Source organism: Erythrolamprus reginae, chromosome 10 (genome assembly GCF_031021105.1).
Source record: "Erythrolamprus reginae isolate rEryReg1 chromosome 10, rEryReg1.hap1, whole genome shotgun sequence".
Taxonomy (NCBI): Eukaryota; Metazoa; Chordata; class Lepidosauria; order Squamata; family Dipsadidae; genus Erythrolamprus; species Erythrolamprus reginae.
In genome coordinates, this window is record NC_091959.1 from 161,658 (window position 1) to 176,417 (window position 14,760).

The 14,760-nt window shown below is 55.7% G+C and overlaps 1 protein-coding gene across 1 annotated transcript in view; it reads left to right on the plus strand.

The window, feature by feature from the left end:
- UNC13C (unc-13 homolog C) overlaps positions 1-14,760 on the plus strand; it is a 46,137-nt gene that overhangs the window by 25,925 nt on the left and 5,452 nt on the right. Inside the window, exons 9-23 of the mRNA XM_070762748.1 lie at positions 294-444; positions 1,902-1,970; positions 2,419-2,508; positions 2,727-2,855; positions 3,998-4,134; positions 4,449-4,534; positions 5,100-5,226; positions 5,788-5,884; positions 6,242-6,385; positions 8,344-8,421; positions 9,993-10,070; positions 12,110-12,198; positions 13,464-13,616; positions 14,011-14,134; positions 14,637-14,693. Of these exons, the coding sequence (XP_070618849.1) occupies positions 294-444; positions 1,902-1,970; positions 2,419-2,508; positions 2,727-2,855; positions 3,998-4,134; positions 4,449-4,534; positions 5,100-5,226; positions 5,788-5,884; positions 6,242-6,385; positions 8,344-8,421; positions 9,993-10,070; positions 12,110-12,198; positions 13,464-13,616; positions 14,011-14,134; positions 14,637-14,693 (1,609 nt within the window). The remainder of the gene's footprint in view (positions 1-293; positions 445-1,901; positions 1,971-2,418; positions 2,509-2,726; positions 2,856-3,997; positions 4,135-4,448; positions 4,535-5,099; positions 5,227-5,787; positions 5,885-6,241; positions 6,386-8,343; positions 8,422-9,992; positions 10,071-12,109; positions 12,199-13,463; positions 13,617-14,010; positions 14,135-14,636; positions 14,694-14,760) is intronic.

Here is a 14,760-nt window from a genome sequence, read left to right on the forward strand (position 1 = left end):
CAGAGATGTGTCTTCAATGCCTTACAGAAGGCTGGAAAGGTGTGGGAGGGGGGGGTTGATTCCAGAGGGTCGGGGCTGTCCCAGAGAAGGCTCTTCCCTAGGCCCCGGCAGACGGCATTGCCTGGTTGACAGGGCCTGGAGAAGGCCAACTCCGTGGGACCTGACGGCCGCTGAGATCCATGAGGCAGAAGGCAACCGGGTCGCATGCCCTGAAGGGCCCCACAACATCCAGCTGTGTTTCACAGGCCTAGGGCACCTCTGGATAGCAGCCCCGTCCTTGGTTTGTCTTTCAGGCACTTCTCTTGCCTGTCTTCCAAGTACATGTCCCCTGGTGTTCCAGCTGTTATGAGCACTTTGCTGGCCAACATCAATGCCTTCTATGCCCACACCACAGCCACCACCAACGTCTCTGCTTCTGACCGATTTGCTGCCACTAATTTTGGGGTAAGTTTGTCCTGCTCTTACGCATGTGCCTTGTGGAAGCGCTAGGATGAAGCTGTGATGTCATATCATGGTCTCCTTGCGGACAAACGCTTTTCCTTTGGAGCATTTTTCCTTTTGCAGTGCGACTTCTCTGTGCTTTCTGCCTTCACACCAACACAGACACACTTAGGGCCAGGCAGGGCCAGGGGCGGCCTTGGGGACCCCCCTCTGTTCATTCCGCAGTCTCCAACGTCTTTCTCCTTGTTCCAGGGGTTGTTGGGAGGGGGGGATGGAAGGGGAAACGCTTGCTAGTCCTGCAATTGATCAATCGATTTATCAAACAATATAATACAATCAATTAGTTAACAGATTAGGGTCATGGAGAAGCCACAATGGTCCTGTTAAACTCCTGGAAATAAACACTGATTATTCTCACAGTTTCTAAGGAAATTTATGCCGTTCCAAATGCTTAGCTTTGCTCACTGCAACGGGTAAAATGTGTGAATAGAAAGAGTTTGCAAATACTGATTTAAAGATTTCACTCAAAAGTGACTTGTGTCTTGAAATCTAACCAGACCAGATGGATCTATTGGGAGATGTACAGAAATGGCTTTAATGCCAACCCACTTGAGTCGGTTCGATTGTCAAATTGGTTCACTAATGCAAATAAAAACAGATGTTTCAAGTCAGACGATGCCTGATTTACATCTTACTAATAAAATGTATTTCTTCCTAAATAAAAAAAATTAGCGTAAAAGTATAGACTTCCTAAAATGTCATATGATGTCATAGCACCTCTGTGAAAATACAACCTCTAGATCTCAGCAGGGAGAAATGAACTCTTGTAGCTGATGCAAAAGCTTCTTGAACGGGGAGGGGGGGGGGCGTGATCTTCTTCTTTGTTGGCCAAGGCACAGCCCCCTTCATCTCAGAAACAGTGGTCAAGCAGTCCCCCAGAGGCCCAGCCCTCTCAGAGGCCGGCTTGCATTGCTTGAGCCGTTGCTTGAGGTGACCCCCCAAGACCACGTGGGGACAGGCTGGCTGAGAAGGAGAGCAGAGCCCAGGCTGGACCCCTATTGGGACCCCCTGATGGAGAATGCATCCTCCTTGACCTCTCTAGCAATTGCGGCCGGCAGGGGCTTGCTGCGTCCCCAAGAGGCAACCTTTTAACCAGAACCTGAAGGCAGCTGTGGTCTTAGGAAGGGCCCACGGCTGCTCCCGACCTTCGCACTCAGGATTTCGGTTCTCCAGCCACCGTCTTAACCATCTGCAGCCAGCAGACCAACTTCCACAAAAGAGGCTGGCCCTTGGCAGTGGAATTGGGGGCAGGGGGGGGGGGTCACACCTGCTGCTTCCAGGCTGGCTCTTCCGGGGGATAGCAGGGCAGAGCAGGCCCTCCTGGGGTCTCCTAATCAGTGGACCCCCGCTGTAGCCCTCTCTTCAGCTGGTACTGACCGCTCCGTGTGTTTACCATGCAGAGAGAAAAATTCATCAGACTCCTGGATCAGTTGCACAATTCCTTGAGGATCGATCTCTCCAAATACAGGGTAGGCCTGCGTCCCTCCTTCCAAAGCCCCCAAAGCCTCCCCCCACCCCCTGCACTCTCTGGAGGACCAGCCAGTGCGGTCGAACTCCCACCCGGGCAGAGGGCAGCCCCGCCATGATGGAGTAGCTGCTGGGCACCATGTCTGCCGTCCACTCTGCGGCCGTGGCAAAGCCCCCGTCGTTCTTTTTGGCATCTCAGAGGCCTCGAACGCTGAGCTCTTTGTCTCCCTCCCCTCAAGGGGAGGGGGGGAGGAGGGTTGGGGGCTCAGCCTGAGTCACTCGTGTATGGGGGGGACCGGGAGCTACGCCGCCTCTTTCATGGGAAGGTTGCAGGTTTGGGCTCAAGCCTTGAGCAGCTGTGCCGGCTGAGCGTGGTGGGCCCCACTGGGGTGGGCAAGTGGGTCTTCTCCCTCCTCGGCCACCATGTTCCTCGCTTCTGCTCACCCGCAGGATAATTTCCCCGCCAGCAGTCCGGAGAGGCTTCAGGACCTGAAATCAACGGTGGATCTGTTGACCAGCATTGCATTTTTTCGCCTGAAAGTAAGTTCAGCTCCTTCCTAGATGTTCACATATCAGGATCTAAATCCAGGACATTTCCAGATTTTTTTTAAAAACAAATTGGCTTCAAAGAGGCCAGTGGAAGGGAAGGGAACCACTTCCTTGCAGGCAGAGACCTCCCACCTCTGGTCAGTTGCCAAACCTGGGGTGGCTGCCAAGAGTGGAGAAGCCGGTCAGTCCGTTCTGTGCTTCCTGCCCAGGTTCTGGAGCTGCCGAGTCCCCCTCGAGCCAGCACCGTTGTGAAAGACTGTGTCCGGGCCTGCTTGGAGTCCACGTACAGATACATTTTTGATAACTGCCATGACCTGTATGCGCAGTTAATGGAGCAGGTGAGCGTCTTCTCCCGCCTGTCCTGCCTTTGCAGCAGCAGGTTTAAAGACCATGGAAAACAGGAGAGGGGCAACTGACCTGTCCACACGGGAAGACAGGAGAGTGGGGCAGTGTTCCTGCACGGGTCCTGCGCATGGGTCTATTGAATTCTAATGGCCTTGGTCAGGGGCAAAGGACCGGCCCATGGTGCCTCGGCCAGGGAAAACGGGGTCAGGGGGGCCTCCCAAGCGCCATTTCCACAGGCAGAGGGTCGCAGGAGGCCGTTGCAGCCCAAAACCAGAACTCTGGAGCCCATTTTCCCTGGCAGAGCGCTTGGGCCACCCCAGGCACCCCTGGCACTAGTGATGGCGAGCTTGCCACGCCCACTGTGGCCACACCCACCCCAACCCCCTAAGGTCAAGCACAACGCTTGTGCGTCCCTCAATGAAATTGCGTTGGACATCCCTGGCCTTGCTGGTTCTTTGGTTGGACTGTTTGGCAACCCTCAGTCTGGCACTCTGACAAATCCACCATCAATAAACACACAGACATAAACAAAATCTACAAGCATGAAATGGAAACCAATAAATATTGAGCAAAAAGAGTCAACCCAAAAGCCAGAAAAGAACAAAAAAAACCCACCCCAATCCCTTCAATGCCTACCGTAGATGAACATAGATTAACTCCAAGATTAAGGTCAGACCAGCAATCAAGAGTAAACAAACCCCCATCAAGTTAACAGCCCAACCAAAGAACCACCGGCACTAACGGCGCAAACCACCCACCGCATAAACCGAGAGCCTATTGGCGCTGCTGATGTTTCGTAGTGCAGGTCAGAAGGCGGCACAGGAAGGAGGGGAGCGAGGTGGGCGGACAGTGACTCTGGCGGGGGAAGGCCATCCTGGAGAAATTCTACCCATGGGGTGGCTGAGAGGAGGCCCTGTGACCAGCAGAGAGGCCAGCTGGGTGGCGAGACAGGGAGTTTCTGAGCAGGCACAAAGGGCCGAAGCAGAGGTCCTTTCAGCGGCATCAAGGGGTGGGGGAGGGGGAGGAGGAGGAGTGGTCAAGAGTAGCAGTCCTGGGCAGTATTGTCCACAGGACGTTTGCTGAGCGTTGCAAATGAGACGCTCAGGGGCAGCATTTCCCCCATTTTGGCCCACAGGGTAAGAAGCAGGACAACGTCGCTCGGGAGGAACAGGGTCCAACGATTAAGAATTTGGATTTCTGGACCCAGCTCATTACCCTGATAATAACCATAATTGATGAAGACGGAGCTACCTACACTCCTGTCCTGAACCAGTAAGGCGAGAAAGGCCAACTCCACTTCCCTGCAATTGACCCCAGTGTCTTGGGGGGGGGGGGTTGTCCTTCAGAAGACCTCCGCCTGCACCCTCCCAACGGGGGGAGAGCAGTAGTTCGGCCCCTTTGTTGTTAGACGGTCCCTCTTCGTGGATGCCAGAGGAGCCTTGGAGTCACTTTGGCCCTGGTTCCTCCTCTCTGCCCAGGTTGACTTAAGTAGTCCCGGGACTTTCCAAGCTGGGAAGGGTCAAGGGGTCAGCAGGGGCTGCTCTGCTGCTGGAAGAGCTGATTGCGCCGCACTGGGCTTCTTGCAGGTTCCCCCAGGAGTTGAACATGGGCAAAATCAGCGCCGAGGTCCTGTGGGTGCTCCTTGCCCTGGACATGAAGTTTGCTCTGGAAGGTAAGGGGAGCTGCCACCTCCGGCCGTGCCAGGCGGCCCCTCGGCCCCAACCCCCCCTCTTCCTCCAGTCTTTGAAGAGGCTTGGAGCAGTAGGTGTGGCCGGTGTGTGTGTGTGTAAGGAGCTGAGAGGGGACCAGGCAAGACCGCTTAGCAGTCGGTGTCAGAGGAAGCCAAGCGCTGCCCTCAGGAAACGCACCTCCCACACTGACCATCGAGCGGGTGAGCAGAAGAGAGGTGGACGTCCACCTGGAGCTTCCAAACACCACATGGAATTTGCATTCCCCTCGTTTGCAAGAACTCTGGGCAGCCCAGAGTCAAAGGGCTTTGGTCACTCCAGAGGAGGTTGGCTTGAGCTGAAGGCCCAGGGGAGGCTGCTCCTGGAGAGACTCTGGACACAGCTGGGCAAGAGCAATGCGGTGGCTCAGGCTGTTAAATTAAGCAGCTGACAGTTGTGGAAGTCCAGTATGATTTATTTTCCTGGAGCCAAAATGTGTGCCAGGAGACCATAATCTTATTTATGGCTGCAGCTTCATTAAATCCTTGTACTGTCTTGTGTCCATTACAGAACATGAAAAGCACCGGTTGTGCAAGAGCACCGACTATATGAATTTGCACTTCAAAGTGAAATGGTTTTATAATGAATATGTGCAAGAGCTGCCCTCGTTCAGAGACACCGTCCCCGAATACTCTCTGTAAGTAACCTGGGGGAAGGGAGGGCCAAATGCAGGCCGCTTTCAGCCTTTGTCCACTTCAGCCTTGAAATTGGTGGGCATTTAGAACTCAGAGAAGCCCAATAGCCCCTTTCCCCAACTCTGCCCACAAAAGATGCCACGGGGGGGGGGGGGGTAATCGTGGTTTAATTTTCCATCATTGCCCTGAAGGGAAGGTGGGTTGGAGAGATTCTCCGAGGGAAGGGGGCAGCAGTCCAGCTGGTCAATCCAGTTCTCATTGTTGCATGAGACAGAAGGGCAGATTCCCGCCCTTCACTTATGAATGGCATTTCTTTTTTAAAACCATTTCCCCCAAAACGTAAGGTGCTACTATCATTTGCAGAATACGTGAAAGAGCCACTAAACCAATTTGATTTCTACCCCCATTTGCAAAAGACATCAGGGTGTAAGGGGCGAGGAGATCCATCCATTGACACCAGCACAGTCCATTCTCCTCTGAGTGTACAGTGTCCAGATGAATTTAGTGGAATCTGGTTTGAAGACAAAAGACCCACCCACCCACCCGTGTGTGTCCACTTCTAGGTGGTTTGAGCCATTTGTCCTGCAGTGGCTGGATGAAAACGAGGACGTCTCCATGGAATTCCTCCACGGCGCATTGGGAAGGGACAAGAAGGACGGGGTGAGCAGCAGGAAGAGGCGAAGGCCAGAACCCTCACTGCCCGGGCTGCTGCTCTCGGCCTGGCCTGGACTATCAGGAACCGGGGCCTGATCCTCCACCCACCCACCCCCAAAAGGGAAGGGAGCGCCCCGTGGTGCCAGCCAGCGTCCCTGAGCAGGAAGGTCCCCTGGAGTGGCCACTGCACGGCAGCCTCCCTAAGCGAAAGGCCCCTAGGGTGCTTCCCGAGGCCCCTTTCCTCCGGTCCGGCCCTGCAGGACTGCTGTCCCGAGGCCACAGCGCAGCCACGCCCTCGAGGAGGAAGAGGAAGCAGCTCCAGCTCCTCCTCGGGCGTCGTCTTCTTCCTTTCCCCCCCTGCAGTTCCAGCCCACATCGGACCACGCCCTGTTCTCGTGCTCGGTGGTGGATGTCTTCACACAGCTCAACCAGAGCTTTGAGATCATAAGGAAGCTGGAATGTCCGAACCCTGCAGCACTTTCTCATCTCATGAGGAAATTTGCAAAGGTGGGTGCGCTCTGGGGCTGCGTTGTTGTCTCTGCAGTGGAGCCTGGAGTCACAAGGGAATAAAAGGAAGGGCCGGCCTCCAGCCCCCTCTGCGTTTTGCCCCTTCAACGGGGGCCCCCTCTTGCTAGGTCTCTGGCGTGTCAAAAGAAACCTCAAGGCAAAACGGATGCTCTAAGCTAGTGGGATCGGCCCAGAAAGTGTGGCATTCACACGTTGCATAAAGAATGCTTGGGGGCCAAAGAAGTCAGAGGTAGCAGCTGGACACAACTCCCATTAAGATTCGCCAGCAGGATCCATCCAGGCACAGACAGCCGTGGCTTTTTAACGTGGTTTCCATCCACTGGAAGAGGAATAAGATAGAAAAGAATTGAATTCTTTATTGGCCAGGTGGGATTGGACACACAAGGAATTTGTCTTTGGCGCAGATGCTCTCAGTGGACATAAAAGAAAAAGAGACATTGGTCAAGAATCAGGAGGTCCAACACTTAATGATTGTCACAGGGGTCAAACAAGCAATGAAGAAACAATCAATATTAATAAAAATCTTAGGATACAAGCAACAAGTTACAGTCGCACAGTCCTAACTGGGAGGAAGATAGGAATGATGAGAAAAAAGTAGTAGAAATAGAAGTGCAGACGTAGTAAAAAGTTTGACAGTGTTGAGGGAATTATTTGTTTAGCAGAGTGATGGCATTCAGGAAAAAAATATTCTCGTGCTTAGTTGTCTTGGTGTGCAGGGCACTGAAGCGACATTTTGAGAGTGGGAGTTGAAACAGTTTGTGTCCAGGATGCGAGGGGTCAGTCAATATTTCCACAGCCCTCTTTTTGACTCGTGCAATGGAAGGCAGGTTGGCAGCCCTTGTTTTTCCTGCAGTTCTGATTCTGCTCTGACGTCTGTCGGTCTTGTTGGGTTTCAGAACCGAACCAGACAGTGACGGAGGTGCAGATGACAGACTCAGTGATTCCTCCATAGAACTGGATCAGCAGCTCCTTGGGCACTTTGAGCTTCCTGAGTTGGCGCAGAAAGAACATCCTTTGTTGTGCTTTTTTGATGATGTTTTTGATGTTAGGGGACCATTTCAGGTCTTGAGATATGATAGAACCTAGAAATTTTAAGGTCTCTACTGTTGATACTGTGTTGTCAGGTATTGTGAGAGGTGGAAGTATGGGTTTCTCCCAAAGCCTACCACCATTTATTTCTACGGTTCCGAGTGTGTTCAATTCTAGCTAACCAGATCAGGAGAGCAAACACGGTGAGGAATCAAGAACCCTGCTGACACCAACTCCTCCGCCCAGCCTAGGTGAGGGGGTGGCCCCCGGGAGGCACTGCAGAGCCCTTATTAAGCCACATGCCATTTCTCCGGGCTCCTTTCTGCTGAAGCCACCTGCCCCGTAACAGGTTTGGCTGGGCAGCTTATGTGAACCAAATGAGATAAAAGCAATAGGAGTTTAAATGTAACAAAGAAGATAAATCGTCATAAAATGAAACATTACCACTCAGAAGAAAAACCCCCAAAGGCAAACATGAATTTTAAAAGGAGTGGTCAAGATGAGAAGGGGTAAAAAGGCCTAAACGGACAGGCGCCAGGGAAGCCCCTGGGAGTGGCCCCTCGGTTGGGCTGAAGCGCTCCCCTGTCTCCCCAGGAAGCCCACCAACTCTCCCCCACCCCTGTCCAGTCTTAGCACTTGACCTCCCTGGGCTTCAGCTCGCCAGAAGAGATGGGCTTTTGGGGGATCTCCTCCTCGGGCCCTCCTTTATCCATCGTTTTCCAGAAGCTGGTCTTTGGGATCCATTAAGCCCTCAGGATGGCTGCCCCCTGCCTGGGAAGGCCTGCTGGACGACGGAGGGGGCCAGGATGGGGGGGGGGCTTTTCTAAGGGCGTCTTGTTCCCTCCAACTCCAAGAGTGGCCCAGGTGGCGTGGGGCTGTTCCGCAGTAACTTGTCTCTTTTGCCCTAGATCATCCACAAAGTGCTCACTCAGTATGCGGCAATTGTAACAAGGGATTTCAGCTCTTACTGTGATAAGGAAAATGTGGTGAGCAAAGTTTGATGGCTACTTTTTCAAATTGAACACTGTGTTTTGTAACCATTGTACGATCAATAGGGAACTGGAGACCCCAGGGGGGATGGGGTGGAGGTCAATTGTCTGCTGTCCTCTGTTGCATAGTGATCCCATCAGTTTGTGCCCTGCCAATCGCTTCCTTGTTTTATTGATCGGTAGCCCAAAGGTCACCCAGCTTAAGCCCGTCCCAGCCCTGCCGTCCCAATGACCCTCATCCTGAGGAGCCGTGCCACCTCCTCTCCTCCTAGCCAAGGGCATTGTCCGGGCACTGGCCATCTGGAGACTGCTGATCAGCTGGTGGCTGCTGTGCAGGGGGACCCTTCCTCCCCAAAATTAACCTTAGCCGAAGACGCCTCCTGCCGGCTGCCCTGCCACCAGGCCACACAAAGACCGAAGTGATGCTGAGCTCAAGAGCAGCACTAAACCATTTTAGTTTGGGAGATTCATCTGGGGGGTGGGGGTGGGGTCAGAAAAAGAAGGTCCAGCTGATGGGAAGGAGGCCCCAGAACCCAAGACAGACAGGCCAGTCAAGGGATTCTCCGGCCGTGTTTCATGACGCCTGGATCCCTGGCTCTTCCTTTCTTAAAAGTGGAAGGATTTGCCCTATTTATTTATTCCCTAGATTTGTATGCCGCCCCTCTCCGGAGACTCCTCGGAGCGGCTCTGGGTCTGACGGCAGTCTCCTAAGTTTAGGGCTGGGCCCTTGGCCAAGACCTGCCCATTCTGTGTCACTTGGGGCCTCAGCAGACAGAGCTGCCTGATGGCGGGAGAGACAGGTGATGGCCCCTATCAGCGCCCGATTCTGACATGTGGCACTAGGGTGGGTCCAGAGAAAGGATGGGTTGTTTTTCAGGACCCAGAGTTGTTTTCCTACAATGGGCAGAAGGTGTCAACATGGTTGCCGTGGTTGGCAGAATAATCCATAGAAAAGGAGAGAACACCCATTCTTCCCAGGGCCTTGCCAGTGTTGTCACGGGGATGGAGAGCGTCCCCTTATGTTTGAGTTTAGTTTAGTTTTTTTACATTTTATTTTATTTTAGTTTATATTTTATTTATTTTATATTTTATTTTATTTTATTTTATTTTAGTTTATTAATTCAATTCTATGACTCAGGGCGGCTTTGTCCATCTTCCGCTCTGTTCTCCCTCCTGAATTTCCTTTTGGGGTCCTTTTGCTTTTCAATCCCATCCCTGGGAGGGAAGGACACGGGCAAGGGGCACCAGCTTTCAGGACGCCTCCCACCCAGCCTAGAAAACGACTATAACGATACATTTAAAGTTCTGCTTAGCTGACGGTCAAAGAGGCAGGGTCAGTCGCATGGAAGCAGAGGGCCAGACTTAGGTAGTGTCTGGCGGTGGAGATAGCCAGGGAAAGGGAGGGATTTTCTGCTGAGAATGGCTTGGCCGAACAATGAGCGAAGAACCGCTGGGCTCTTTGCCACCTCATTCGGTTGGGTGGTCTTGGAGGACTGCTCCACTCAGCTGCTTTGCCCGGTCAGTTCTCTCCCAGCAGCTAAGACAACTCTCGTCCTTGTGGTTCCCAGCCCTGCATCTTGATGAACAACATCCAGCAGCTGCGCGTCCAGCTTGAGAAGATGTTTGAAGCCATGGGAGGGAAAGAGGTGAGTGTGGGCGGCCACCTTCAAGCGAAGGCTAAACTCTTCCCCAGCAGTTGGAGGCTGAGAAGAGGAAAGGGGGGGGCAGCATCGGAAGGGAGTGGGTGGGCGGACAGGGGTTGAGTGGCCCCACCGGGAGGCATGGGGTAGAACGCCCCCCGCACTAGCGTCTCTTCCTCCAACGGGGGGGGGGGGGAGCCCGTCACCTTATTTAATGTTGAGTCAGCAACCGGAGCCCGTAGGCCGCTCCTGCCCATTTATTTCTTCTGGAGAGATGTCAGATCCGGCTTTTGTGACAGAAAGCTGGGGGCTAAGCAGTTTGAGGCCCCCCCCTCATGGCTAGTGTTTCTATTGGGAGGAGCGGGGGGGGGCAAAATGGGGCCTCCCAAGACCCCCCGAATGCGGAGAAGGGCAGAGCCAGAGTGGAGAGAAAGACAGGACGTGCCCCACTCTTCTGCTCTGCCCGCCGTGGGGCAGGTGGGCGAGATCCACCCAGGGAGCCCGTTCGTCCCCCTGTCCTGCCAGTCCCAGCTCTGGGCGGGGGGCGGGGGGTGCCCCTGTTTGTCTGTAATGTGTCGTCATTGTCTTTGTCTGCTGCCTTCAATTTGCCACCCTTGAGAAGAAGCAAGAGGGCAAACACTTTTCCTACGAGGTTTGTGATGCTGCTGCTGCTGCTGCTGTGTCATGTGCCACTTGACTGGGGGGCAGGAGAGCTGCGTGGGCGAGGTCGCTGGGTCTCTGTGTGGAAGGGGCGCCTGCAGAGGGGGGGCCCGTCATTGGAAAGACCCTCCCGGCTGTTTTTCCGTGGGCAGAAAACGGGCCCCTGGGCGCAGAGGACGAGGCAGCTGGCTCTCAAAGGGGCCCTGGTAGGATTCGAAGCTGCTGCAGGTGAATCTGAGTCTCAGCCGATGGACCCCTGGAGGCAGCTGGGCAAGCCAGAGAGGGCAGGTGGAGCCCCCCCCCCCAAGCAGATGTGCCCCTGTGCAGGCTCCCTGATGCTCCCTTCCACACAAACACACCCGGAGCGGCCTCCCCCAGCTTCACTGAAAGACTGCAGAGCACGGCAGCCCCCCCTCCCTCCCTCCACGGGGGCTGAGGAGACAGAGGAGCCCCCCCCCAGCCCCAGCGGCCACCAGGCCCATCTCGCGCAGCAACAGCGGCGGCCAGCGGGCAGCTGCCTATTCTGGAGTCCAGGGAGGGAGCCAGGTAGCTGTTTGCCCATCTGGGCTGAAGCGAGGCCCCCACCGTTGCAGTAGCATGGGTCAGGCTCCAGTTCCTTGACCCGTGTCGCTCTAGGCAGGGTCCTCCAGTGCTCCATGGCACACGAGCAGGGAGGCCCTGAAGGGGAACCCCAGCCCCCAGGACAAAGGTGGGGGCTCTCCGGGAAGAGATGCCCCCCCCGCCACCTGCTGTGGATCAGTGAGTTCGGTGAGGCAGAGGGCAAGGAGGTTCCTGAGCCCCCCCCAATCTCTGCTGTGACAGTTTCAATGGGGGTTGCATGGCGTCCCCGCCCCTCCCGAGGACTCTCTCTGGCCTGCCCAAGGGCCGAGAGACAGGCGGGAGGCAGGTGGCACAGCAGGGGCAAAGCCGGCACAGTCGCAGCCTTCTCTGCAGCAGCCCCTCCTCAAGAGCTGGCATGGCCTCCAAGGGTCCCTTGCAGATGCTCCATTGCTGGGTGCTTGGCTTTTGTCCACCGTTAATGCAAAACAGCGTGGAAAGCCCCTCCGGCAATCCAACCTGCTCCCAGGGGTGGGGCCCCCGGGTGAGGGAGCCCCGACTCGGCTGACGGGCGGCTCTTCCGGACCTCCTCGGAGCGTCACCCTCCCCCCCAAGGGGTCCCCCAGAAGGCCGGAGAGGCAGCCGCCCTCACAAGGTCCCCCTTTCAGCCCGAGGAGCGTGGGATTCCACGTTGGTTTTCCATTAATGCCTCCTGATGGACGGGATTGGATCCCTTTGCCTGCTGATCCTGCCAGCGAACGGAGGCGGGGGGCGGGGGTGGGTGGCAGGAGGAGGAGCGGCTAATCTGGCCCCTGCCTTCTTTTCAGCTGGACCCCGAGGCCAGTGAGACCCTGAAAGAGCTGCAGACCAAGCTCAGCAGTGTCCTAGACGAGCTCAGCCTGGCTTACAGCGCCAGGTAAGGACAGGTTCCTCTCCATGGGGCCCTCCTCCTCCTCCCCCTCCCCCTGCTGTAGACCCCCAGCCGCCACAGCTGTTCCTGGAGCCCCGGAGACTCTAGGAGAGATTCGACCTAGAAATAAGGGGGAACAGTCAACCGATGGATCAGAAGTTGCCTTCGGAAGTGGTGGGCGCTTCATCCCTGGAAGCTCTCGGGGGGAGGGAGGACTGCCTTCGGTCAGAAATGGTGGAGGTTCTGCTACTTGGACAGGGGGTTGGACTAGATGACCTGGAAGGTCCCTTCCCACTCTGTTACCTGCAGAAAGGAGAAAGGGCAGCAATGGGGGCTCCGTTGGAGGGGGGGGCAGGTGGCTGTGACCAAGGGCTTCTCTGGGATAGATTGGAATGGAATGGAATTCTTTATTGGCCAGGTGGGATTGGACACACAAGGGATTTGTCTTTGGTGCAGATGCTCTCAGTGAAAATAAAAGAAAAAGAGACATTGGTCAACAATCAGGAGGTAAAAACACTTAAGGATTCTCAGAGGGGTCAAACAAGCAATGAAGAAGCAATATTAATAAAAATCTTAGGATACAAACAACAAGTTACAGTCACACAGTCCTAAGTGGGAGGAAGATAGGAATGATGAGAAAAATCTAGTAGTAATAGTAGTTACACATAGTAAATAGTTTGGCAGTGTTGAGGGAATTATTTGTTTTGCAGAGTGATGGCATTCGGGGAAAAACTTCTTGTGTCCAGTTGTCTTGGTGTGCGGTGCTCTGTAGAGGTGTTTTGAGGGTGGGAGGTGAAGCAGTTTGTGTCCAGGAAGCGAGGGTCAGGGTTAGGTTGGAGTTGAAATTAGCTTCTCTTGGGTTGTGGTCGAAGAGTTAGCTTCAGCCTGGATAAATTTTAAGGGATTTATAAGCAGCTTTTAGCATTCGGTGGTTCTGGTTTTGTTGTGTGTTTATGTGACGCTGTTTTGAGTTTTAGTGACTTGACTGGTAAGGGATTTTCCTAAAAGTCAGATGGTCATTACACTAGATGGTACACCAGGGTTTCTTTGGCCTCCACGGGAAGGGAAGGGGGCAGGAACCGGGGCCCCGGAGGAAGGGGGCGCCTCTGTTCTGCAAAGGGCTTTCAGTCCAGGTGGCCCCAGGAAAGCTGGACCAAGGCAGCCCCCTCCCCAGCCTTGGGCCACCCCTTGAGGTCACTCGGTGCAGCCAGAGCTGGGGCAGGGGGTCAGCACCGGAGAGGCATCTCCCCTCCCCTCTGCTCCCCTCCTAGTTTCCAGCTTCTCATTGAGGACTGTGTGACCCAAATGGCCCTGGAGCTGAGCCGGATGAGAGGAGACGGTGGAGGAGGAGCAGCCGGCAGCCACAGCAGCGCGGTGCAGGCGGAGGTGGTGCTGCGGCCCTTGATGGACTTCCTGGACAAAACGTGAGCCCAGGGGGCGGGGAGGGGGGGCACGTGTGGCAGATGGAGCCACGGCTGGGGAGGATGAGGGGGGAGGGGCTAAGCCTCTGCCCAGCCCCCCCCCAGGGCCCCCTGGATGAGACCCTCCTGCTCTGCCAGCCCTCCCCTCCTGGCCTGGCCTGCTTGGCGGCTCCCCCCCGGCCCTCCCTGTTCCCTGCAGGGGGAGGGCTCCCGGGGGCCGAGGGGGGCCCAGGCTCTCCTGCTGGGAAAAACGCCCCCCCTGCCCCCAGTCTCTGCCCTCCACAGCTCTGCAGGGTGCTGTACCTGGGGCTCACCTGCTGGCAGACCCCCCCTAGCCCCCCTTAGCCGACCAGGGCGAAAGCAGGACACGAGGCAGAAACGGTTTCCCTCTCTGCAGCTTAAGCACTTCGGCCAAAATCTGTGAGAAGACGGTGCTGAAGCGGCTCCTGAAAGACCTCTGGAAGTTGGTGCTGAGCAGGATAGAGAGGCAGATGGTCCTCCCGCCCCTGGCAGACCAAACCGTGAGTCTCCAGCCCCCCCCCCCGCCCCCCAGGGGAAGCTACGGCACCCGGGTGCCACCAGTTGGCTTTCCCACCCTGACCAAGGGGGCGCTCAGGTCGTCCGATGGCCCGAGGCTCCTTTAGCAAGAAGAAATGGTGGCTGCCCTCCTTGTCCCCCCTTAAAGGCCAAAGCTGCTGCTGCTGGGGGGTGGGGGCGGGAGAGCCGGCTGCTCCCCTTTGGCCACTTGACGTAGGGACGGGAGCGCCGCTCAGGCCACTCAGGGCAGAGGGGCTTTTGAGCATGGGTCAAGAAGATAGCAAGACCCTTCCTTTGGCCTATCATAAGGGGTGGTCAGTTTTCTCCCGGAGTGCTGAGCTGGTGGCCTTGAGGCTTGGCCTCTTTGTCTTTGTGCCCGGCATCCTTCCCTTGAACCCAGAGCCCGAGGGTCCAGAGGCCGCCTTGGGCCTCCCCTACCCCACACCTGGAGGTGGCCCCACTGTCCCCTCCTTGGCTTCTCCTCAGGGCCCAACAATGATTCTCAGCGCAGCCAAAGATTTCAGCCAGCTGTCGAAGCTGAAGGTAAGCCGGTCAGGCCCGGCCCCCTCGGACCCTCTTCTCCAGGGGTAGCGGGCTTCCCTTCCCCCAC